General features: G+C 37.3%; 2 protein-coding genes and 2 pseudogenes across 2 annotated transcripts; 2 read left to right on the top strand and 2 right to left on the bottom strand.

Moving 5' to 3' along the window:
• The first annotated feature begins 684 nt into the window (after positions 1-684).
• LOC140668339 (uncharacterized) lies at positions 685-1,602 on the top strand (annotated as a pseudogene).
• Positions 1,603-10,820: 9,218 nt separating this feature from the next.
• LOC140668337 (uncharacterized) lies at positions 10,821-11,731 on the bottom strand (annotated as a pseudogene).
• Position 11,732: 1 nt separating this feature from the next.
• LOC140668874 (uncharacterized) lies at positions 11,733-12,812 on the bottom strand. The gene is made up of 3 exons (XM_072898194.1): positions 12,521-12,812; positions 12,401-12,438; positions 11,733-12,218 (listed from the first exon to the last, which is right to left on the bottom strand). The coding sequence occupies exons 1-3, from the start codon at positions 12,810-12,812 to the stop codon at positions 11,733-11,735; spliced, it is 816 nt and encodes a 271-aa protein (XP_072754295.1).
• Positions 12,813-22,205: 9,393 nt separating this feature from the next.
• Positions 22,206-23,356, top strand: LOC140668338 (uncharacterized). Its single transcript, XM_072897264.1, has one exon. It carries the CDS (start codon positions 22,520-22,522, stop codon positions 23,312-23,314), a length of 795 nt encoding a protein of 264 aa, XP_072753365.1. The 5' UTR covers positions 22,206-22,519; the 3' UTR covers positions 23,315-23,356.
• The last annotated feature ends 1,844 nt before the right edge of the window (positions 23,357-25,200 follow it).

Genomic DNA, 25,200 nt, shown 5'->3' with positions numbered 1-25,200 from the left:
TGTCAAAAGTGTTATATAAAAAATATATATTTTATAAAAATATACATATTATATATTAAATATATAATATTAAAAATAAATAAGTTAACAAGAAAATTTTAAAAAGTTTATATCTTATTTTAGTTTTAGAAATAATTTTTTTCCAGCAAGCGACACAGACAGAGTTACACAGAAAATCATTCTATCTTTGTTGTTCATTGGTATTGAAATAAGATAGAATGATATTCTGTGTAATATTATGTTTGTATCGGTTGCTGGAAAACGCTCTATATGTATATATGAATAAATAACTTATATGAGACATTTTAGACGCGTATTTGCAATATTACAGCTACGTATGAAATATATAATTTACGTATTTAACACGTATCGAATATATATAATCATATGTATCTAATATGTAACGTGAATTACATATCCATAGCGCGGACATTTATCGGTATTAAACATGTATTTAATATATAATTTATATATATTGTTATGTATCTGCTATATAGCAACATTTCAAATTTTATCTATTTGCTATGTATCTGTAATCTAAAATGCTGTACGGGTATGCATCTCGTTTGTTTAGGTGTCGTAAAACGGTTATTACAATTATGGCTTAGGAGAAATAAAAATATTCGGTTATCAACAAAAAATATAAATTCTGTTTCGTCTCATTTAATCGCAATGAAATCTTATATTCCGTTAAAATTTGCAAGAAAGCCTTTAGCAAGAGCTTTACATAATATAGATAAATGGAAAGCGACGGAATTTCGCCAATTTTTACTATACACAGGAATTGTAATAATGAAACCTGTATTATCTATCACTTGTTACAACAATTTTCTTTTTCTCAGTGTTGCTATAAGGATTTTAACTGATTTTCAATTATGTGTAAAATTCAATGCTTATGCAGATTCATTGCTATTATGGTTTGTTTCTAATTTTGGAAAAATTTATGGTGAAGAACATTTTTCTCACAATGTTCACAATCTTATTCACCTTGCTAATAATGTGCGAATTTTTGGTTGCTTAGATAATTTTAGTTGTTTCAAGTTTGAAAACCATATGCTGAAAATTAAAAAAAAAATTACATAATTCTGGAAAACATTTACAGGAATTATGTAATCGTGTATTGGAAGAATTAAAACTTCCAGTTCAACCCTATCGCTTAGTACAATATCCCATTGCTATTTACAAAAGAAATAACACAATTTCTCATGTGCAATTTCAAAATTTTAAAATTGCACTAAACAAAACGGATGACTGTGCTATTCTCGATGACAAGTTTGTACTATTCATTTTAGATATATTTGATGATAATCACAGTTTATTCATTCGCGCAAAACGTTTTATAAATCCCACATCTTTTTTTTACTATGCCATACGATTCGGAAAAACTTGGAATATTGGTCATATCAAATACAATAACTTATGATTCAATAACAATTCCAATAACACGAATAACAAAAAAATGTTTAAAAATAAAACATCCTGATGAAATTGATTCATATATAACAATACCGCTTCAACATACCAATAATTAGGACCAATAAATTAGTATTATATATGTCGATTCTTTTATTCAGTAATTTTAAAAATTGCTTTTAAATATTACAATCTATTACTTATTATTTTTTTACAATTTTTACTTCTGCCTAAAGTTATAAATACTGAATCTTAATCCGTTGCCTTTGTATTGAAGAATGACAAACATTTATAAGGTGGGTTTGATATTTGAAATCAATTAGTATATAAATTTCTATATAAAGAATGTATCATATTTTAAGTTTTATTTTATTTAATTTATGCAATTCATGAGTGGAGCAAAAATTATTGTATATATAATTATAGTATACACAATTATAAGTAGATATAATAAGAGAGTTCTAATACAGAAATCTGAGGGGGGACCGCTTACCTCCCCCCCCCCGGTACTGATATGGGGGGGTACCAAATGCTACCCAGATTGAGGGGGACGGGGGAAGGGGAGAAGAAAGGAGGTACATATGATTCCGCAGGTGGAGGGAGTGTCCTCTCCGACTGATTGCGGAGGTCTGATGGTGAGAGAGAGGAATGTCAACTGTTATAGATAAAATATTCACCCCACTCTGTTTATCCATAATGTATACTTGCAATAAATAATTAGATTAATATTAATAAATTTTTTATATCCCCATGGTAACGACGCGAGTTTGCAACGCGGTAGAGAGAGACGGTGCTAAAGGCATTCGCAACGCGGTAGAGAGAGACGGTGCTATAGACGTTTGCAACGCGATAGAAAGAGACGGTGCGATAGGCGTTCGCAACGCGGTAGAGAGAGACGGTGCTATAAGAGTTCTATATAGCGAAGGACAAGGAGAGTATGATGTGGTGTAAAAAGGAAGGCGCTGTATGTGTATGACAAAGAGTGCGTGATGATAGGAAAAGGAGAGCATGATGATAGGAAAAGGAGATATGGGTGCGAGAGAAAGAATAGAGAGGAAGGAGGATAGCAAAGGAGAAGTAAGACGGAGACTAAGGCGTACGCGAGAAAAAGATAATTTTTGTATGTTAAGTTTTTTTATAATATTAAATATTATCTTATTATATATCTATTATATATCTTATTGTTGAATTATATCTAATACAGAGGAAGAAGGATGGGATAGATGAAGAAGGCGCAAATAAGTAATATATATATGAGTTTAACATAAATTTTTATTTAAAAAGTATGTATACATATAAAGAGTGTGTGTGTATGTGTTTTAAAATTAAAAATATAATATAATATAAAATTAAAAATGTAAAATATAAAAAAATATAAATTAAAAAAAATAAAAAATATAAAAATATGAAAATTAAAAATATAAGAAATTTAAAAACTAAAAATCCGTTGGAGCGAGGCGGAGGGGGAACTCGTGACGGCTGCGTCTGTAACAGAAAAGAAAATGAACATTTTTATTAGTACTTAAAAAAAAAAATATTTAAAATTTGCGCATACTTACAATACAAGGGGCTCCTCTCCGAATAGCCTGCGGAGGCCGAATATATCCGCATACAAATGTTGATACTCCACGTCGAGATCTCAGGCCTCAGAACATCATCACGCACCCATGCGTAACAATAATAGTTTTTGATGTTTTCACACATAAGTCCTCGGTGTATGTGCGTGTACAATTCATCCACGCTACACTTACACAATAATAGTTTTTGTTGTATTCACACACAAGTCTTATGTTATACAAATCGAACACATATTACAAGGTAATATTTGATATAACGGATATCGACACTCGCTACAAAATAGTCCGAGAATTAATGAGTAAATATTAATTGTGTGTGCCCGCACAGCACAAATCTCATCAAAAAGTTCCGCCACTCTCATAAAACATGATGCACAGAAATAAGTACTATCTGTAGTTGCATAATAAAAATATATGCAACACATCCTTTTTAGTCCATCATACGAATTAATTTCCGGTAAGTCTATATCCGAAAAAACACTTTCGTCACTCTCATAGTCACTATCCTCTAAGGGTGGTACTTCAATGTCCGATCCCTCTTCGTCAGAATCATCCATATTATCATCACCATTATTTTCAATATCATCTAAACCGATATTCCCAATATTGTCATTATTTTCATCATCATCACTAGATAGTTCTAAGAGTGGCACTTCAATGTCCGATTCCTTTTCGTCAGAAATGATCATTAAATAATCATCACCATTATCTCTGACATTATCAAAACCGCTATTATTTTCATCCATATTTTATTAATATTATGTACAAAACAAATTTACGAAAGATACAAGCACAATGCACAGATTTACTCGTGACACGAGCACAATGCATAGACTTACTCGCGATACGAGCACGTAATAAACTTCTTCTTAGAGTGTAGAGAAAAAACTAGCCACGCGCATTTATCCCAAATATATAACACAAGATCCCATATCTCATTTCTTTCTAAATAGACTATGCATATGATCCTATGAGAGATAAACGTCTTTGTTTGACTGAGACTAAGATAGCGCGAGGAGGAGGAAGAGTCGTAGAATAAAATAGTGTGAAGAGAAACATTAATGTTAATAATAATTTTTTATTTTTTATTTATTACAAGTAACATAAAGTATATCATTTATAGCACACGCCAACAATTCGCAATCTACAAGTGATCCGCTATCGAACGCGTCACTCTCGCGAATCGCTTTCACAGCATCATTTACATTAGTAATATTGTTACGTTGCAAAACGTTACAAAATTGTTTAAACTTTTCATTCACGAGATGTGTATTTTGACACAACCATGAATGCATATGATCGATACAATCTTCAAAATCGAATAAATGTAATAATGGTTGAGGTTGCATATACAAAGACTTATTAAATAATGTTAATTTAACAATCCTCGATCCGTTTAATGCAATCATTTGGATAGATAGATCGCAGATCCATAATGGTTGACTTTCAGTCGATTGTACATGTCGTTCAATGTCTGTTTCTGCATCAATGAGTGCCAGAGTACGATAAGCAATACTACTCGATTGCCTCGGTTGTCACTAAGTATCAATTTCACATAAGACATAGCTCCAACGCTTATTCCAATCTCCAAATATTTGTAAGATGTCGGGGTTAAGGTATACCTTCTCCTAAGTATGCAACCGCACGACGAGATGAAACGCTATATAAAATATTAAAATATATTAAAAAAATAATATTTAGAAAATAAATGAAACTTACATTTTCTTTGATTGAATTTCACCGTTCTCAATCGGAATGTAAAAATTCATCTTGTTGGTTTTTTTTGCGGAGCACATTTTTTTTTGCACAACCTTATGTACGGACAACTGATACGATACTAAACTATTCAAAGTACTGCGAGCAATTTGTAATATCGCAAAATGTAATGAGGAGGGGAGTATTTCTGATGTAATTTTGCAAGCGCCAATGTAAGGCTGCTAAAAAATTATTAAAAATCGTCCCCACGTGCTTTCTCGAGCGCCGTGGGTGGCTGCCGTATGATGAAATCGATTCAAATATTCAGTTACAAATGTATATGACAAAGCGTGAGATAAAATTTTTGCTAAATGAACATATACAGAACGCCAACAGTACGAATGTTTGCGCTAAAGAATAACGTTTCGCATAGTGGGTGGGCATTATTATATTTGACTATAAATATAAATAATAAATATAATGCTATGCGTACAGGATGTCATATTATATTACATTACCACGAAATATGTGTGAGATAAAGAAACATGATATTATAGAAATGACGGATGTTTACACGAAAGAATAACGTTTCGCAACGCGAAAAGAATATAACGATTAGATATAAATCAGAACAGAGTGTCACATTTTTGCCATTATTGTCGAAGCTTGTGCGAGTGTACCTTATATGTAAAAAATGGAGCAGGTTTTAACACATCAATCCACCTTGATAAATTCGGTGGAGGAGTACTTTGCGTGGGAGGTGCGATGCGATGAATATATCAAGTCGTTGGAAGAGCAGAGTCGAATTAAACGACCGCGAATATCAATCGGATATCAACAATTGTTGATCGCAAAGATCGCGCAACTCGAAGGACTGAAAAATGCGTTGCGTAAACGTTTCGTACACGCGGGTGCCGGACACAGCGCGCATCAAGCTGCACTATTTTGGCGAGAAATTGATACAGCGTTCGAGAACCGTATATCGACTGGTGCGATAATCAATATCAATTATATCGAACCTCGTCAGTTTCTCGAAGACGCGAGTGATATCGTGCTCGAACATGTGCGAGACGCTATCAAAATACACTGCAGCGTGAAAGTAAATACTGTGTTTAACGGTGAGTTTGTGGCGGGTGAAAAGCACGACGATAAAAGTGTAAGTACAAAAAACTGTGAACTATTTCGTACATCTGATTTACGCGAATGGTACGAGCAACGTGTTATCGAGCCCACTTTAGCATCTCTCGAAGAATTTCAAGAACGTAATAGTGGGTGGGCATTATCGCGTATACTTAATTTGACTGTAAATATAAATAAATATAATCCTATGTGTGCGGGATGTCATATTATATTACCGCGAAAGATAATGATGAAGCGAGCGATAGTTAACGTGCAATCCAAAGACAATGCATGTTTTGCACGGGCAGTGACTGCTGCTATGTATCCCGCTGAAAGAAGTGTTGAACGAGAATTACCCGCATTATACGGATGTGCTAAATCTTCGAGACATTGAGTTTTCAGTGACTCTTAATCAAATTAAAAAGTTTGAAATATAACAATATTTCAATCAATGTGTATACCATCGACAACGAAAATATTGTTCCTATTCGTCTTTCGGAGCAAAAGAGGGACAAGCACGCCAGTAGTAATGGGGCAGGTATGGCCCGTCAAAACAAACCCCCACCACCGCGCCCTCGAGCACCGCGGGGGTGTCTGGTGTTTTCCCCCACCACCACCGGGACTGACAGAAAAAAAGTGGTGGTTGGAGGGGGAAGGGTTCGTGCTCAGGTAAGAAAAATTTATTTTTTGGAAAAATTTTCTGGTTTTCTCGGGACTTGAACCTGGGTTCTTTGTATTGCTGATCCTGGTCCTGGTGTGTTGAGCTAAATAAGAACTTACTAGAGTAAAGGTTAGATAAGGCATTTATGTTACGTAGTGGGGCAGGTATGGCTCTTGGTCCGATATCGGTTACGGTGCTGGTGAAGGGAGTAAAAAGCGCTTTGACGTTCTGCAAGCGGGGCAGGTATGGCTCTTGGGGCGATAACGGTTACGGTGACGGTGGTGGGACGGAAAAGTGCGTTCTGCACGTGGGGCAGGTATGGCCCGTCAAAACAAATGACGTCACATGGTAGTTGACCATGTATAACGTCATGCCTGTGAAAATGAAAAAAAAGATAATAACACAGGAACGTGCAGGTTCTGTCAAACGCGATGGTATGACGCAACGAAAGAAATAGTATTATCGGTGTCTTATATTACGATGAGCGCCTATTGTTGAAAGAGGTTGCGGAACATCCTCTTTCAACAATAAAAGTAACGGAACTACTTATATGTAAAATGGGAAAGAGGAGCGGGTGAAAGAAATAGATGATTAAAAATAAAATTGCTCACATTTATTGATGCAGATTTTTACTACAAAAATCAAGATTCTTATTACATATAATTAAGGTAATAATTAATTTTTATTAAATAATAGTACAATGTATTTTTTATATTTTATTACACAAAGGTTTACATGTTTAAGCATTACATGTCGGTATGTTTAATACGTTTTTCGTGAAAGAAAATTTTATTAAATAATCGTACAATCAAGCGATCGTTACGTTCGCAATCTTCGGTAAAAAGAGTAAGAAACTGATTAAGATCGTAACCGCTACACATATAATATAAAAATACGCAGTAGTATTGCTCGCAAGTTTAAGAAAAAATTCCTTGTAATTGCTGGGTGTTCCAATGGTGGATGGTGGAATTTCGCCGCAGTCGGAGTAAAAATCCGGAAAACAAAGGGGGTAACCGTAGCTATCGAAGTAAGTGCCTGTATCGTATTTATTGAGGAAGAAAGCGACCCAATGTTCTCCAGGTCGAGTATGGTTGTCGGTGTTAACAACGATGGCCTTCGACCTCGTCCACACCCTCGGAACTCTGTCGGCAGAATACACTCTCACATGTCTGGCATTGAGATGATGGAGTGCTTGCAAAATTTCGCGAGAGTTCATTTTTTTCCAACAAAGGCGAACGAACGTGCGGTATTATTTAAATAACGTCGGTTTTTACCTCTTTTGATAATGCGATTTTATCAATATCGGCTTTCGGGTTTTCAATGTCGGTTTGCGTAGTAATGTTAGTAATTTTAAACTTGTTTTCATCCAGCAACGTCTTTGATTTCGTCAATTTCACGAATCCCTCTTCTTCTTCTTTTTCAATTAGATGTTCGATTTTTTGCAGATTTTGTTTCTCTACTCGATTTAATATTTTCATTCATGTCACAAAAAACATAATCTTTGCTTTCGATTTCCTCGGCGATTTCGTCGTCCGGGTTCTCGGAGTATATTTCACAATCTTTCTCAGTACTACAACTAACTTGAGTACTAAACGTAACGTCGATATCACGATTATTTTGTGTGACTAACCAGTATTTTAGTTTATAAGCATTGTGTAATGCGCAACGGAAGATTCCAAAATTCCAAAATCCGTGGTGAGAGCAATATCGTCCGTCTTCTTCTTTTGACGATAGATTTTTAAATGGCGGAGAGATATCTTCCAAATTATTTATATCTCTGGAAAGTATATTCCGCAAGTAGCTTGCCTTTTCGTTGCCTCTAACGTAAATGTAACGCACACGTCTTGTAATTTCGCGCAAATGTGAAATAAAATATTTCAGATTAGTTTCACCGTCGAACCACTCGATACCGTGATAATTTTGCGAGAGCCAATTGTTTTCTCGTCTTGCTTTTGCGGATAATTCTCCAAATGGATGTGGAGACATCATAATCCAATGACCGACGATTGGGGCGTTAATGGAGACAATAGCGACTTCCTTTAGGATAAATTTATCGTTGACATCACGGAAGCCTTGTATGTCGATGACTATGTCCATATTGTGAAAATTTATGTGCTTGCAATGACAAAGTATAACCTCTTCACGAAACGCTCGCGTTCACGTCTCGAATGAAACTAAATCTTCTTTTGTTACAATACACGTTTTTGGAAAACACGGCGATATCGATATTTTATTTGAAATTGGAGGGGGAATTTTTAACCGAGTATTACACTACGAGGCATAAATCGTGCATAGATAAACTAGCCGGAAAAATCGACGATGACTTGACGCGACGCGTCGATTTCTATCACATTATCGAACTCTGCGTAAACAATACAGTTAATGGTCTCGGCAAGAGCTCTCTCGAATCGCACTTCTAATCGCAAACTTCCATGTTTCACAAGATTCCAATGACCAGCACAATTAGCGGACAAATCGGGTGTAAGGTCAAAAGCAAATAACGTATATCCCTTGAAATAATCCTCTCTGCTTATAGAATTTCCTTCATTCAAAAAATGGATACCTGTCCCCGAAAAAAGCGTTTGATAAGCTTCAACATAAAGCGGTTCTTCAACCGAGAAAACCGACTGTAATGGCCTACTGGGAATTTGCATACCATCAACATATATCGAGAAGAAATTTATACCCCAATTTTTAAAATTAAACGGATTTAATTTTCTATCATCATTAAATGTTTTATTATTGACGAAACCGACTATTATTCGTTTCGGTAGTTGACCTAATATTGCATTATCTATTGATTCCGCCATTACCCCGCTATGAATCGTAAAAGTTTTAACCTCGACTCTCGTAAGTGGATACTTGGCAGTAACTTTACTCAACATTCTAGCGTGTACGAGTAACACCCCGGCGCTTATTTTCGCTCTTCTCACAAGTAAGCTGGCATCCAATATATGAATTTTCGATAAACTGTTACTTTCCATGAGACAAAATGAATCTTTCGAGCGTACGAGTCGTAAGCGTACTTCTACGCCGTTAATTAAAAATTTGTCTTGATTGAAAACGTCGCAATAAAGATGTCCTATAAGATCTAGCGCTCGTTCTCCGTGAATGTATCGAGCTCGTCTCACGAGCGCGGCGTTGCCTTTTGATTCCAATAGATCGTCCATGTATCCGGGTGTATCCGCGTCCCACAGACTCGAGGTTAGATGGGTAGTTTTTGCGGGTGAAGAGTAATTTAACAACGCCTCGATGTACGCGCGGTACGCGTAAGCGTTGTTCGGAGGCGGCACGAGCTTTTGATTGAAATACACGTCGATCTGATTGAAGATGGAGTGGAGTAAATGATTTTCGAGACCTACTTTGACCTCTGTGGCGGCGGCGGTATCTTCCGTTCGCGGCGCGAGGTCGTTGTTGGTTTCCACGCGCACTCGAAGACTCAGCATGGTATGTGTGAGATCTAAATATTCTTCTCTATGGCCTGGGATGACGAATTCTATCGGTGAGTCGTCCGAGAGCGAGCTGACGGGTTTGTAATAGATCCATTGTGAACTTTCGATGCTAGTCTGCGTGGGTGGTAAAGAAAAAAGATCGAGTTCACTTTTTAAACACTCGCTCGAATACGTATGAAGAAAAGACATGATTATTTATCGTAAATTTTTATCAATATCTTTTACTGATATTTTCATTGTCTACTGTGTTTAGCGTAGTATCGTTTAAGAAAATATGTCGGATACGGTGCGCTTTCTAGAAGTTTTACGACGTTTCGCGGAGGAGTTATATCTTTTCTTTGACTTGCGATTTTTCTTTCTCCCCTTGCTTTTTAATGTTTTATTCCGCGCTTTGGTTTTTTTCGGTAATCTTTTCTTATTTGATTGCCGACGTTTATGTGACGACGTTACCGCGTATTTAACGATACGCGCGTTAAGCCCGGCGAAAGGAAACTGAGCTACGTGCATTTTCGCATCTATCTTATATTCCGAGCCTTTCATTAGACTACTTATTTTTTCTTTAGCTTTTCTCTTGAGATTTTCGCGCGATTCTTTAAAATGGTTTTCGGTCGACACCTTTAACGGTATATTATTTTCAATATCACCGATTATATTAACACCTGCTTGTAAAGCTTCTTTCCCTACTGCACGCGCTCCTCTACTTAGATAAGGTAGTATACGTCTAAATAATCCTCCTAGAAAACTTCCGATTCCATGACCGCGTTGATAAGGTGCGCCGACGAAAACTCTCGAAATTCCACCACCTCTGCCGCTTTGTAAATTGTAATACTCGTAGTAATCTGTCATGTTGCATTTGAGAACTTAATTTTTATCTTTTTCCCTATGACGCCGACGTTCGCAATACTAACGGGTTCGCCTAAAGTGTAATGTCATAGTCGATGTTCCGGATTCGAATGCTATTTTTTTTCCGAACTGATCTCTTATATCGATTTCAATCCTACTGAAATTTGTTCGTCGTAACGGGATATAATGCAGAGAAGAGAAATGTTTCACTTGATTCGTTCCGTACTCGTAATCGCGAACATGCCCCTCGACCGACACTATTCGGAGAAGAGGAGACTGCACATCGCCTGTTATGTAAGGTTTGCAAATATCACAATAAACGAATAGTTTATCGGGAATACCGCGAGCCAAACTACAGGATTCGTAACTAAAGAATCCAAAGCGTCCCTTTTCAAAACCGAGTTTAACAAAAATTGATGTAGATTTTTTTTTTAATCAGGATTATACGTCGTAAGCATAGTATAGTATCGTTCTTCCCGCTTAGGAGCATTATAAAGTGCATCCCCTAAACCGAGTATTCGTAGAAGTTTATCGGAAAAGTTTACATAATGATTTAGTTTACAATTATTTTCATCACACTCAAGGTAAAACTCTATACTACCGGCGGATAACCCCCGTCGATCCAGACGAAAATGCAAACCGACTCCTTTACACGTCGTATTAATCGCGTCGAGAAGTTCGTCCATATTTTTATAAATGCCAGCCTGTATTTCGTCTTCCCTCGGAATTATCACAGAATCTTTTTCCTCGTTACCTTGAATGTCAACATCGGCGAATGTGAGTATATTCTCACCGCGTTGTATATGAAAAAAAGTATTGGGAAATTGAATTTCACTGAGCGCGACTTCCCATTCGCCGTGTAACTGTATCGATTGAGGCAATTCCGTAATAAATGACGAGGTAGTATTGTCCGGAAAATAACGCATACTGCTATTGCTCGGAAGAACCAGTAGAAATTGGTCCTCCCTCATCTCAAAGATTTGTTAAACTTGAAGCGGGAATCCAACTATCGAACTTGCTAGGATAACCACGCCAGCTAACTAACTGTTTATTATCACCACGTCCTCTGCTCTTTATCACGCGATCGACGATAAATTCTTCCTCCTGTAAATTTTTCTCAACTAGGGCTAATTCTTGCTCGTAAAAAATACCGTCTATGACCTCGCCGGCTAAGTCACTTAGTTCGTACACTCGCGGTTTTCGCCAATCAAGAACCCGATGAATTCGAAATATCTCCTCGCTCCACTTTGCCTCGTATCCTTTCTCCAAGGTGACTTTTGCTCTACTGATCCGCACGAGTTCGCCAACGCGATATTTAGCTTTTTGTTTTTCGCATTTCTCGTTTTTCCAACGAAGAGTTATATTTTCGCGCGCAATGCGGACATTTTCCCGCGTAACGACCGCAGGTTGCATTTTGATACTGGAATGACGCGTGTGATTATAAGCGTGAACGATATCCTGTAAAACATTTATGTAACGTCGTGTATTTTTATGCGTAAAATAACGCCACATACGTTCCTTGAGTGTTCTATTAAAACGCTCCACTATAGCTGCTTTAATATCAGGATTGCGAGTTACGCGAAAGCGAATGTCTTTTTCTTTTAAGAATTTTTGTACAGGACGCGCTATAAATTCTTTACCTTTGTCGGTCTGTAGGCAAACCGGTAGACGACCATTGCTTCTCGAGAATATACGCTTAAAAGCTCGTATTACACAGATACCTGTTTTGTCACGTAAAGGTTCAACTCATACAAATTTACTAAGCACATCGATTACTACGAGTAAATAGGAATAACCGTCATTATAGCTCTTGAGATTACGAAGATCAATCAAATCAGCTTCCCTCAAATCGTCGATATTTGTCACGTTGTAATATAAACGCGGAAGTTTTCGTCGTACCGGTCGATGCAGCGTGTACGCGTCTTGCGATTTAAGCCAGTCGAGAACATTGTTGGGACTAAAATTCGGTTTAACGGCTCGCATTAAATTGTCCACCGCGGAATACCCTTCGTAGTGCGAGGGGTCGTAATACAGTTTTTCGAATTCCGACATTAGAGTCTCATCCAATTGAGTAAACATTTTTTCCCTTTCGACGGAGAATCTTCGTTATCGTGTGTTAATGTTTCATCGGCGCTGTCTTCGCCGGCGGATACAAATATCGTGTCTGCGTCGGATTCGTTTAATTTACAAGTGTATGATTTTGAGCGCAGAGTTTTCTTCGGAGTGGAGCTCTCGTGAGGTAACGGATTTTTAATACGATGAACTCGTAACAAATCGCGATTACCTATGAGATTGGAAGGCGTGTTTATATCATGCAGTAATCGAGCAAATTGAATTCTTCCGGTTGCTTTTACGGTTTTTCTTTCCCGTATCGCATCGTTTATGAGATCCGAGATATTCGATCCCGTTACGACTATACCGTCTATAGTCACAACTCCGCGTCTATCCCAGCTAATCCTAGACTCCGAGGTGTCTACCAAATATTTCAATAGAGCGCGTGCTTTGTCGCGATAAGATTTCGGCACGGAGACGACTATTTGTTTTATCATTTCCACCGATTGAGCGCGTTTTTTTCCGAAACTGCTACTAGCATTACTATCGCTAATGTTACCGTCACTGCTAATTAAAGTTTGCGTTTCCAAAAGTTCATCGTTATCGTCATCATACAAATCTTTCATGTCTTCGTTCTGCTCTTCATCTACCTCGCCATTATCTTTGCGTAAACGTTTTTTCGCAGCTCGAACAAAGTGAAGATAACGTTGAAGTACTTCCTTATACATTTTCCATCTTTCCCCCTCGTCGCGGGGAGTCGCGAGATTAAGAATACGGCACATCTCAGTATCGAGTCGCGATAAAGTAGTTCCAGGCGTCTGCACCGTATTATTATTTTCGTTAACATTTTCCAGATTTTGTTTTATCGAATTATCCGACGATGATGCGCTGGGTGCTATTTCCGGATGATGTTGATGTTGCATGCGCTGCATTCTCTCGAGATTTTCCGTAGAAATTAAAACCATTTTTTTAGCTCTTTCCATTATTCAAATATCGGAATCGTTAATGCTTTACTTTTTATTCTGAAAAAAAGCTGATATAAAAAGTTGTATAATTTTTCATTTCCCGATAATCCGTGATAATATAACCTCGAGTAAAGGAGCAATAAGATAGGGTAAGAATCCTCCCCGTTGTACCAGTAGCTTTCTTCTGCCTCTCCAATTACCTCGTTTTGTCGCGACGCGTCGTAGGATGGTTTTATGATTGGCTAATCGTCTTTTTTCGTTACTTCCAAGCGGTACGTTTCCTTTGAGCGTATTATAAGCGCACTCTTGTATGCACTTTATTAGTTTATTATCTGCAGTGCGTAAGAAAGACACTCTTTGATTTTTTTTCAGATAGCACAAAGTTTTCAAAAGACATGCGTTTCGCTCGCCGTTTGATCGTCTAGCAGTTTTTATTGTTCCGTCCGACGAATTCCGCGACGCCGGTGACGAAGGATATTTATTCTCTTTTACCATTACGATGTAATAGCGCGACTGGCAAGATGCATATGTAATCACCTTCCTTTTATATACTCCCTCCTCTATTGCTCGATCTACGAGGTACGTAGACGTAATGCAGCGAATCATCGGGAAAGATACACGCCCGAAATCGATATTCGTCTGGAGTGGATTGTTTCAAATCAAGCAATAAATACCCATGCAGTCTCGAGGTTGCGTCGTAGTATGCTTTTTCCATAAACTTGGGTCGTCGGGATATACTTGACGTGCTAAATGACGAATTTGGGCACGATCACGCGGATTTTTGAAAACAACTATATCATTCGCGTTGAGAGATATGTCACGCTGTCCACGCCCCTGATGGAACAGATTTTGCGAGATAAGAATAACACTGAGATTCTTATGATGGCTTCTTTTCGTAAACAGATTCACGATAGCGTCGCACGATGATGATTCTCTCATAAGATCGTCGATTATTACCAATTTCGGAGAAAGCGGATCGTTGGAATATTCTTCCGGGCGCGGCAATCCCTCTCGAAATTCGGTTATTTTTTTTTTCGCGTTTCGCAAAGTATTATTACCGCTAAAGTATCCGCTTCTTCGCGCGCTTTTCTCTTCTACTTCTCTTTCACTCACAACGTGTTGTAAGCGCTGATACGCATCTTGCCACTCGGCGTAATAAAATAAAATTCTCTCGAATCGTACATCGGACATGATTGATAAACTTCGAAGGAAAGTTTCCACGAAAATCGTTTTTCCGCATCCCGTAGGTCCGCAGACGATCGACGTCCAAGGATGTTTCCAGCGTACATCCATTTTGCAAAATGAGCGATTGCGCATTTATACACAAATTTATAAATGAAATAAGTTCATCGTCACCCTTACAATAATAATAAGCTTGTTAAAAATGCGCATGCGCGATAAATTTTTAATGTTAAACGTTGGAATGCAGAGGAATAAGCTTATCCGCGCTTCGGGGCCCTCCACCCGCGGCGGTCGCGTGCTCGCGCTAGCGAATATCTCGCTGAGCGTAATGGCGCGGTGATAAGCTGTAACTTTAGTAAAAATGCTCTCACCAGCATATATATGCTCGCGGTAACAAGGGATTGAGCGTACGCGCTATTTTAAAAAAATTATTGTTTTACTAAATAAAAAATATACCACTTAAAAACTAAATTAATAAAATTAAAAAATATAAAAAGTTGGGAGGAAATAGGAGCAGTATTTTTATTAAAAATAAATTTTTTATTTTTATATATGCATTTACATAGCATTTTTCTTATTAGCTATATTTACATTTTCCAACTAAGATTTACATTTTATTATAAAAAAAATTACAGCTATATTTAAAACTAAAATTTTATTTAACAAAACTTTACATTTTGACAATATTTATATTTTACGCAGGGTGGGCGGAAAACGTGCGCAATTCTATATTTTTACACGCAAAGTTAGAGGAGTGAACAGGAAAGTATGCTAATATCTATCAAGTTTCTGATAAATACCCGTACGGTAGAGAATATCGTTTTGTTTTTATAAATCTTCGTTTTAATAGCACAGGCGCACATCTTTTTGTTTCATCACGCGTAATTATATCATGAAACACTGTGCGCCAAATGGCTTTAAACTGAAGATTTATCCTCGATTCGGGGTTGTTTCTTCTACTTGTTCCTCTGCCTGTTCCTCTCTTTCTCTTTGTAATAATAATTCTCTAATGCTAATAAAATTAACTAAGCACGAGTTTTCAAAATTCAGAGTTATACCCTTTACTTTACAAACTTCGCGAGTGAGTCCATCGAGTGTACGAACCACATACACGTAAAATTTCGGTCCACCAGATACGAACGACTCTATGTAGCTACCCTCGTCGTAGTTTGCGAATTCATCCGTCATATCGCCTAAAAAATTACCCGTACGCGGTTCGTATTCCTGAGGATCGCCGGTACTCACGTATATACATGAATCGGTATCATAATATAAAACGCGGTTTTCTAATTTTTCTAAATATCCGTATAATTTTAATCTTGCTTGTATTGTTGTGTAAGCTGCTATTACTACATTAGTAAGGGGCGAAGGTACGATTGCTTCTTGTCGCATTCGTGACGAAACATATATTTCCTCGTCGTTTACGGGCAATATATCAGTTATTTCGTGTTGCGGGCTAGTGAGTAGGCTCATTAATTTCTGCTGCGTTTTAACGATGTCAGTATGTGGCAAGTTTTCGCGTTGACCAAATTTTCCCCAAAAAGAATTTAACGCTAGTTTCGCGACCGAACGTAAACCAGGGTTGTGTACGATGTTATTTTTCTCAAGAGCAATACCTTCTGTTTCCTCGTACTCACGAAGATATCGCTCTTTAACATCGTCATCTGTGCATTCGCTCGGCCAACCATTAGCCTCCTGCTTTAATTGTAAAAATGTGTTTATATATCCGGCGAATAGACCTCCCTGGCGCGTGGTGTGATTATAACGAGTGACATTATACTGCCAAATCTCACAACCTCTGTCACAAAATAACCTTTCTTAATAGCTTTCTTTAATTCGCATGATATCCATGTACCTTCGAATTCGCGTTCAAAAGGTTCATGAGCGCACACGGATTGAAATGTTTCGCAACAAGCACGACACAATGCGAATAATAATTTACCCTGCACGCGATAGGGTAATACAAGGTGAAAAAGATTGCGGGTAGGGAGTACTCTGCAACGAACGATTCCTTCGACCGAGTCGAAATTATATCCCGGCGATATTCCGATTAATTCCGCGCATTCCTCGCCTACGTATACCGTTGGATGCCCGATCGGAAAAGCACTGGTTTTCAACACATACGGGTACAGTGAACATAAATTAACGTAACATATCTTCTCCGTTTCTCCGTAATCTCGTAGCGCGTCACAATATTTTCCGTGCGCCCTCTGTAGAAGGAGTGTCGAGGATCGAGCGGTTCGTTGTCTAACATTCGATGACGTAAATATTCACGCATCTCAACATTTTCATTTATATCGCGATCAAAGTCGCACTCCCATTTCTCTATCACCCTGTATCCCCGTGTTCGAAGACGCGATGTCGTTGCGACGGTATGCTCATAACGTAAATTGATTGTATCTGTATAATCTGACGAAAGCGGTTTATCGCGATTGACTCGAAAACATCTCGGACAAACCATGCCAGAAACATCCGTGAAATTGTAACACGTAATATTGCGTTACCCCGTTTTCCGCAGACTCGTAGTACCCATCGACAAGCATGCCATCGGGTAAACGATATTCCCTGCTTCGCCCTGCGTGGAAAATGCGATGACCAAGCTCACGCTCCTTCCACACTAACCACTGTAGAGCTTTGCGCGACTAAATATTTACACGTCTGTAACCACCCGCAGGAATAACACCTATCTCTCTTTCGCGCAAAAAGTTTTTTCTGAATACTCTCATGCACGTAGAAACAATAGTTGTACATTCCTCGAATGGACACACATCCCCGCGCTGTAAAAAGATCTTTCTAAAAGCCATGCACGCTTGTCTAAGAATATCTACGTCATTACGACAGTAATCCAATATTTCGCGTTGAAAATCAAACACGTAGTTCGCGCGCGTCATCTCCGAGTGCCATGCTAAAAATTTTTCGCGTTCTTTCACCTGCATAAAATCAGGTGAATAATATTGTACATCGGGCAGTGGACCGACATAAGATTGATTATCGATAGTATTAAATAAGTGAGGAAAAATACCTTTATTCGAAATATCCGTTAGACCTTGGGTAATTCGAATAAACGCATCGGCATATAATTAACACTATCGATAAATTTTGTACGTCCCACCGTTAATACAATTATTTTCGTTCCATTTAAAATTACTTGCGGCTCTAACAAGATACGGTTTTCCACGATATGATGTAAAATAAATTGAGCATCAAACGATTTAGCGTTATGTGCGATACAAATTATTTGTTTAAAATGTTTTGTCGGACGCGTTACAAAATCTACAAATTCCTGTACGGGATTACGATGAAATATATATTCCCGAATCCCGCACCAACGACATCGCACCGAGGTTTCATTTATTTCCGCGCATGACTCACAAATTTGATGAGCAACGCAAAGCGTAGGCACGTGAATTTTTACATTCGTGGTACCTTAGAGCGTTTCGTCTTGCCTCGTCTCAAAGTCGTAAAACACGAATGCTATGCGGCTTTTTTTACGTGCGGGTATACAATTATTTTCGCTGCCGTTCCTCCGTTGTTGTTGCTCCCCATTCTCTTCAATAAATTCCGCACAATAAGGATTGGAATTATCGCCGCGCCGAATAGGTAACATATAACAAAGGTGGTTCAGCGATTGTAAAGAATGACACACGGTACAATAAGCCATGTCGCATTCGTGTTGTTTATTTCTTTAAATTAACCGGCAATCGTTACAAAATCGTACAATTTCGCAAACGCTTTTTTGCGATTTTCCATCGTATGATTTCCGCGCGCGGTGACGCTCCAAGCACTCACGATTAAAAAATCCCCGTCCACAATTATCGCACCTAATATGTGGCGTATCTGTTTGCTCGCACGGCGGCATCGCGTTACATCGCGGACATTTGTTAGAGCATCGATGCTCCCCCTTATCGGAGCGATAACTTAAATTACACGGAACGCAGTATCCTCGCCCACCCGCGGCGGCCCTTAAATTTAAAATTACGTCAAAATGTTTTATGTCCGGATGAAATAATATATTTAAGCACGTTCTTGTCTCTCGCTGTAGAGAGGCTAAGAATTCAACCCCGTTGTACAACGGTTTACCGCCCCGACCAAAAGTAACGATATTATATATCACTATAGCAATATTATCCCCGGCGAGATATTGTTGAAAGCGTTCGATTTCGGGAATTCCGCTTCCTTCCTCAGGAATCGTGACACCCGCATTCCTCGTAAGTTGCAACGCTAAGTCGCGTTGTAACACAGAGTTTTGTCGTCTCACTGCGTTCCATTTTTCATGTAACTCTCCCGTGCGCAAATTTCCACACTCGTTAAAAATTTGAACGGATACAAGCGCACGAGGAAAACATAAATTGTCCGAATTGGAAATCGTTAAAATCGAACGCTTAACAATAATATCCCGTGTAAGTGCGTTACGTCCGCTTCCCTGAGGAGGAGTAACTTTAGAAACGCAGATATTAAACGCTAGAGCTATATCATGACCGTCGCAACTTTGCGCTAATGAACTTACAAGATTCCAAATATTCTCGTAAGTCAAGTCGCGAAATGGTCGGAACGATATACCTGCGGGTCCACGCGTAAAATTTCCAGAATCAAAAGTCATCCCGACGTAATCACCCGGTACGCACGAACGCGTTACGTACGTGTGAAGTTCCCGAAACGCGTTCTCTAGCCAGTTATATACATTAGCCCCCTCGGGTACGGGTCGGATACGAAAACTAATTTCGCGTCCCTCTATACCGAAATTTCTAAATTGGCGCACGTTTTCCGATAATAATACAATACTTCTAAAATTATTTTCTACCTGATCGCCAGTATATACACCCTCCTTTTCTCTTCTATCGGGCTCGTTTTCCACAGCGTCAAGTGTTTCCTCATCTGCATGCGAGTGATTTTCTTCTTCTCCTACGCGTACTTGTTGATGTTGATCTTATTGAGGTTGTATTTCGCCGCTTCTTCCACCCCCGATCTGTACTGTGAAAAATAAGAATAATTAAATTATTTTGATGAAATATTTCGTAAAATATTTTTCTCTTACGTTTAAATTTTGTTAATAATGTAAAATTGTTACGTTATTATTTATGTTAAGCTAACTTACTCGTTTTAATCTTCTTCCCTTAACCTTCTGTTACGCCGGTATATCTTTAGGGATCGTACACCGGCGTGTATGAAATGTCGGAGACGATAGTTGTTGAGTAAAAGTTTCCTAGTAAAATTTTTTCAATTAAAATAAAATTTAAACGTAAGAGAAGAACTAAAGAATATGTTAAGTTATTACCTTCTTCTATCATCGACACGTCATTTATATCATTTTCTTCTTCTTTTTCCTCCTCGTCTTCCGCTTCTTCTTCCACTTCTCTCATTCCTTCTTCCTCTTCTCTCATTTCTTCTTCTTCTTCTTCTTCTTCTTCTTCCTCAGTCATTTCGCCCGATTCTATTTCTGCCTTTTCATTTCCCTCCATCAGGTCTTCATTCCGTACTTTTTCGTTTGCTGCGATGTAATCTAAAAAATATTGTATTATTTCTCTTGTTTAAAAAATCTTTTGCGCTATTTTTTTTATTCGATGTAATATTTTTTACTTACTTGCAATCTGGGAGAATATGACCACTTCGTCAATCGAGCTAACTTCTCCGGAAAGCGGTTCCTCTGTGTCATTCTCTGTGTCCCCCTCCGTTAAATCGATAACAGGAGGTTCTGGAGTTAACACTATGCGTGCCGCTCCTGAAATGTACGGTATTTTAAAATTTGAAAAATATTTTGTTTTTCATCAACGCTATAAAATATGTGTTAAAACTTACGTGAAGGTCCCGCCTCTGGCGACGTGTCTGCTTGTCGTCTCCTGCGTAAACTTAATCTTCCGGTTCGATCTTTGTTTATTCGAGAAAGATGATTTCCTTCGACTTTCGCGATCGCAATCGGACGCGTTGAGTTTAAAAATTGTTTGATTTAAATAACATATTTTATAATTTTAAACCCGAAAAAAGGAAAAATAAAAACTTACCATTCAAATTCTGGAGAAATCGATGAAAATGCAGCCGAAGAAATTCTATGTGCCCACCAGCATCGCTCTCTTCCTCACCAAAACAGATTCGCGATTCGATAACTTCTCCGGCGATATTCAAAAGTTCGCGAAAATTGCAAAAATGTCCTAGGCGGAATAATACCGCGAGCACCACGCTAGGACACTCGCCAGCGAACTTTCCGAAGACACTATAATTTTTTTCGTCGTCGCTTGTTAATCCCAATAACAATTTGTCAAATTTCTGGCCGCATAAACTCTGTGCCAGTGAAAGGCAAATTTCTACAACGTTTTTAAGATTCGACATGATAATTAATTATTTGCACTGTAACTCGCGTGATGGATAAAATTCAAATTCGGAACTTAAAATGTACTTTTTCCAAAACGGAGAACCATATTTATACATTTTAAACGGCTCTTTAGAAAGAGGGGAAAATTCTTTGATTTTATATTGGTCGGATTGTTAAACAAAATGCGATAGGACAATACAATGCAAAACTTTCGAAAGAATGTTTTATTATTATATTTTCTTCTTTTATGATGGATTAACAGTAAGTTCAAAGAAAGTTTTGGAAATAATCTATTTCCCACGTTTACATTTCTTTTTTTGTTACGTACGATAATAAACGAATATTCCTTTTTTGTTACGTGAAGTAATCTTTATTATTTTCTTTATTTCCGCGGCGCCTCGTTATAAGAAATATGTCGTGAAAAAATTTCGGTAATCTTTATTATTTTCTTTATTTTCTCGCCGACTATTTATAAGAAATATATCGTGAAAAAAATTTCAGAAAAACCAACAAGCAATAAACGCTTATTCCTTTCTTTTTGTTACGCAAAGTAATCTTTATTATTTTCTTTATTTTCTCGGCGGCACGTTATAAGAAATATGTCGTGAAAAAAATTTCGGAAAAACCAACAAGCAATAAACACTTATTCCTTTTTTTTTTTTTTGTTACGCGAAGTAATCTTTATTATTTTCTTTATTTTCTCGGCGGCTAGCTATAAGAAATATGTCGTGAAAAAATTTTGGAAAAACCAACAAGCAATAAATAAATATCTTTTTTTTTTTATAACTTTTATATGTGACGCAAGGTTTTGTTTTTTTTTGGCACTCTTTAGAATTTCTTTCTCTAAATTTATATTGAATACAATTTTATTTATTTATATATATATATATATATATATGAAAAATTTTCTTTTATTATATTTTTCACGATTTTTGTAAAACTACGTTATAAAAATATTATTCTCTGAACTTTAGACGCGACACAGGCAAGCTATGGAGAGTAACGTACATTTTTATAATCTATTTTTTAAATTGATTTAAAATTCCATACACATATAATTTTTTATTATTCTGCGCGCGCATTTTCCCCACCGCATTTCTATTTCATCTTTCTAATTTAAGTATTCGGGAAAATTAAGTTCAGTCGTTTCCTGCCATCCGAACTAGCAAGTTCAACTGTAAAAGTTCGTTGTTTTCGTTTGTATTCTGTGCGTGATTATTCGAACTTCGATTTTCTACGCAGAAGCAGCTATCATGGACAATCGTAAGGAAATTTCAAATTTCAAGAAATCCTTGTATTCAGTCAGCGCTTCTAAGTCAGAATGCAATTTCGTGGGAAAAATCGAACTGCAACGTATGTTGTTATCTACAACATATGGCCTGAATTCATCCTATACGAAGAAAATTCATGTGGGCCTTATGGCGTCGGATGGAGAGGAACTGGATTTTCTACCGATTGTTAAATTATCATCTCATAGCGCTGAAGGAATTTGCTTCGATATGGAATCGTGGCAGAAATTTCAAGAAAACATGGAACAGATGTCTTTGAACTTAAACGGTGATAAAATTAAACAGAGTACGATTATCATCAACAAAATAATTATAAATTTTACTACCGCATATGGTGCTAGAGCTGTGCTAGTAGCGTATCGCGAAAACGTGCAAGAAGATCTTCCTTCCGAAAACATCGAGGATACGAACGCAAACGGGCCTACACCGAAAAAACGGAAAACTTACAGCGTTGCGATAGTAATGCAGAGAGCAACCTTTCTGGGACTGGAAAATGTAGTTGGATGTGTAAACGCTCGTTTGAATCAACTAAATTTAATTTCCAACAGTGTCAACGAATGTGCGCGATATCTAATGAACGAAATAGAGATAAATCTTCCTATCAATAGTAACATTAATAGCAGTATTATAAAACTTCTGATCAATAGTAATAGCAAGGAAATAGAACGTAACGTTCGCATTCAGCTAAAAGATTTATCTTTTCTCGATATATACTTTGAAATAACATTTTTAGAAATAATCTCGCTTTACCTCAATTAAATTGTACATATGATAGTAACAAAACGAAAATTATAATCATTATCCCAGGAATATTTTCTTCAATTATTCATTTTGTAAAAACTTTTTGAATAATTTTGATTTTGTAAAAAATTTTAAATATAAACGTTACATATTTGTACATTTAAATCTATTGTCGATTTCTTTCACCCACTCTTCTTTCCCATTTTACATATAAGTAGTTTCGTTACTTTTATTGTTGAAAGAGGATGTTCCGCAACTTCTTTCAACATTAGGCACTCATCGTAATATAAGACACCGATAATACTATTTCTTTCGTTGCGTCATACCATCGCGTTTGACAGAACCTGCACGTTCCTGTGTTATTATCTTTTTTTTCATTTTCACAGGCATGACGTTATACATGGTCAACTACCATGTGACGTCATTTGTTTTGACGGGCCATACTTGCCTCACGTGCAGAACGCACTTTTCCGTCCCACCACCGTCACCGTAACCGTTATCGCCCCAAGAGCCATACCTGCCCCGCTTGCAGAACGTCAAAGCGCTTTTTACTCCCTTCACCAGCATCGTAACCGATATCGGACCAAGAGCCATACCTGCCCCATTACTACTCACGCCAATTTGCTCTACATTCAAGATGTCCAAGATATCGGACATTTCGCGTGGATCAAGAATTTATCCCGACTCGTGAGTTTGCAACTCAATAAACACAAAAATATATCTGCGATCGGTATGTATATTTAATATTATTGATTTTTCTTTAAAATAAATATATAATTATTATTTCTATTTTTTTATAGATGTTAAAATATATATAATTATTATTTCTATTTTTTTAGATGTCTACATTATTTTTATTCAAATGAGAAACTACAGTCACATACTGTAGACTGCGGGAAGATGAATGACTGCGCTATCCGATTACCGAGCGATATAAAGATAAGTGGCTCGCTTTTAACAACTATAACAGGAAGGAGCAGGTTCCTTTCGTCGTGTATGCCGACCTGGAATGTGTTTTGAGAAAGATGGACAAAGAAGAAGCAGAAAAAAATTTATACCAGCATCATCAAGTTTTTAGTATCGCTTATTATGTGCATTGCTCGTACGACAAATCGTTATCCGCGTATCATTCATGTCGGGATAATAATTGTGTTGCATAGTTTGCTGAAGAATTAAAAAATTTAGCAACGCGCGTGAAAACAATTTTATCTACAAATCTTCCCATGATAAATTTGACGCGTGAAGAATTGGAAAAGTTTAATAGCGCTACTCAATGTCATATATTTGAGAAACCATTCGTGGAAGACGATACACGCGTACACGATCATTGCCACCTCACTGGGCGGTACAGAGGTCCCGCGCATTCAAATTGCAATCTAAATTATAAGGAATCCATTTATATTCCAATTATTTTCCACAATTTATCCGGTTACGATTCAGATTTTATAATCGAGGAAATAGCCACAGCGTTCGAAGGAAGAATCGATCTATTTCCGATAACTAAAGAAAAATACGTTTTATTTACGAAAGATGTTAAACTTACGGAAGACAAATCACGAAATCACATTAAATTACGTTTCATCGATTCTTTTAAATTTCTCACAACAAGTCTCAACAAATTAACATCTTTTCTTAGTAAAGATAAATTAAAAATTTTACAATCTGAATATCAAAATTTACGTGTAGAAGACTTTGATTTGTTAACGCGAAAAGGTGTCTTTCTGTACGAATATATCGATTGTGTAGATAAATTGCACGATACATGTTTACCTCCGCGCGAATTATTTTACAATTCCTTGACCGATAACACAGTATCCGACAGCGATTACGCGCAAGCCGAGACTGTTTGGAATCGATTCTCCATTAGAACGCTAGGCGAATATAGCGATCTATATTTAAAAATT

The sequence above is a fragment of the Anoplolepis gracilipes genome, chromosome 8 (assembly GCF_047496725.1).
Source record: "Anoplolepis gracilipes chromosome 8, ASM4749672v1, whole genome shotgun sequence".
NCBI lineage: Eukaryota > Metazoa > Arthropoda > Insecta > Hymenoptera > Formicidae > Anoplolepis > Anoplolepis gracilipes.
This window is presented reverse-complemented; position numbering and strand designations above follow the sequence as displayed.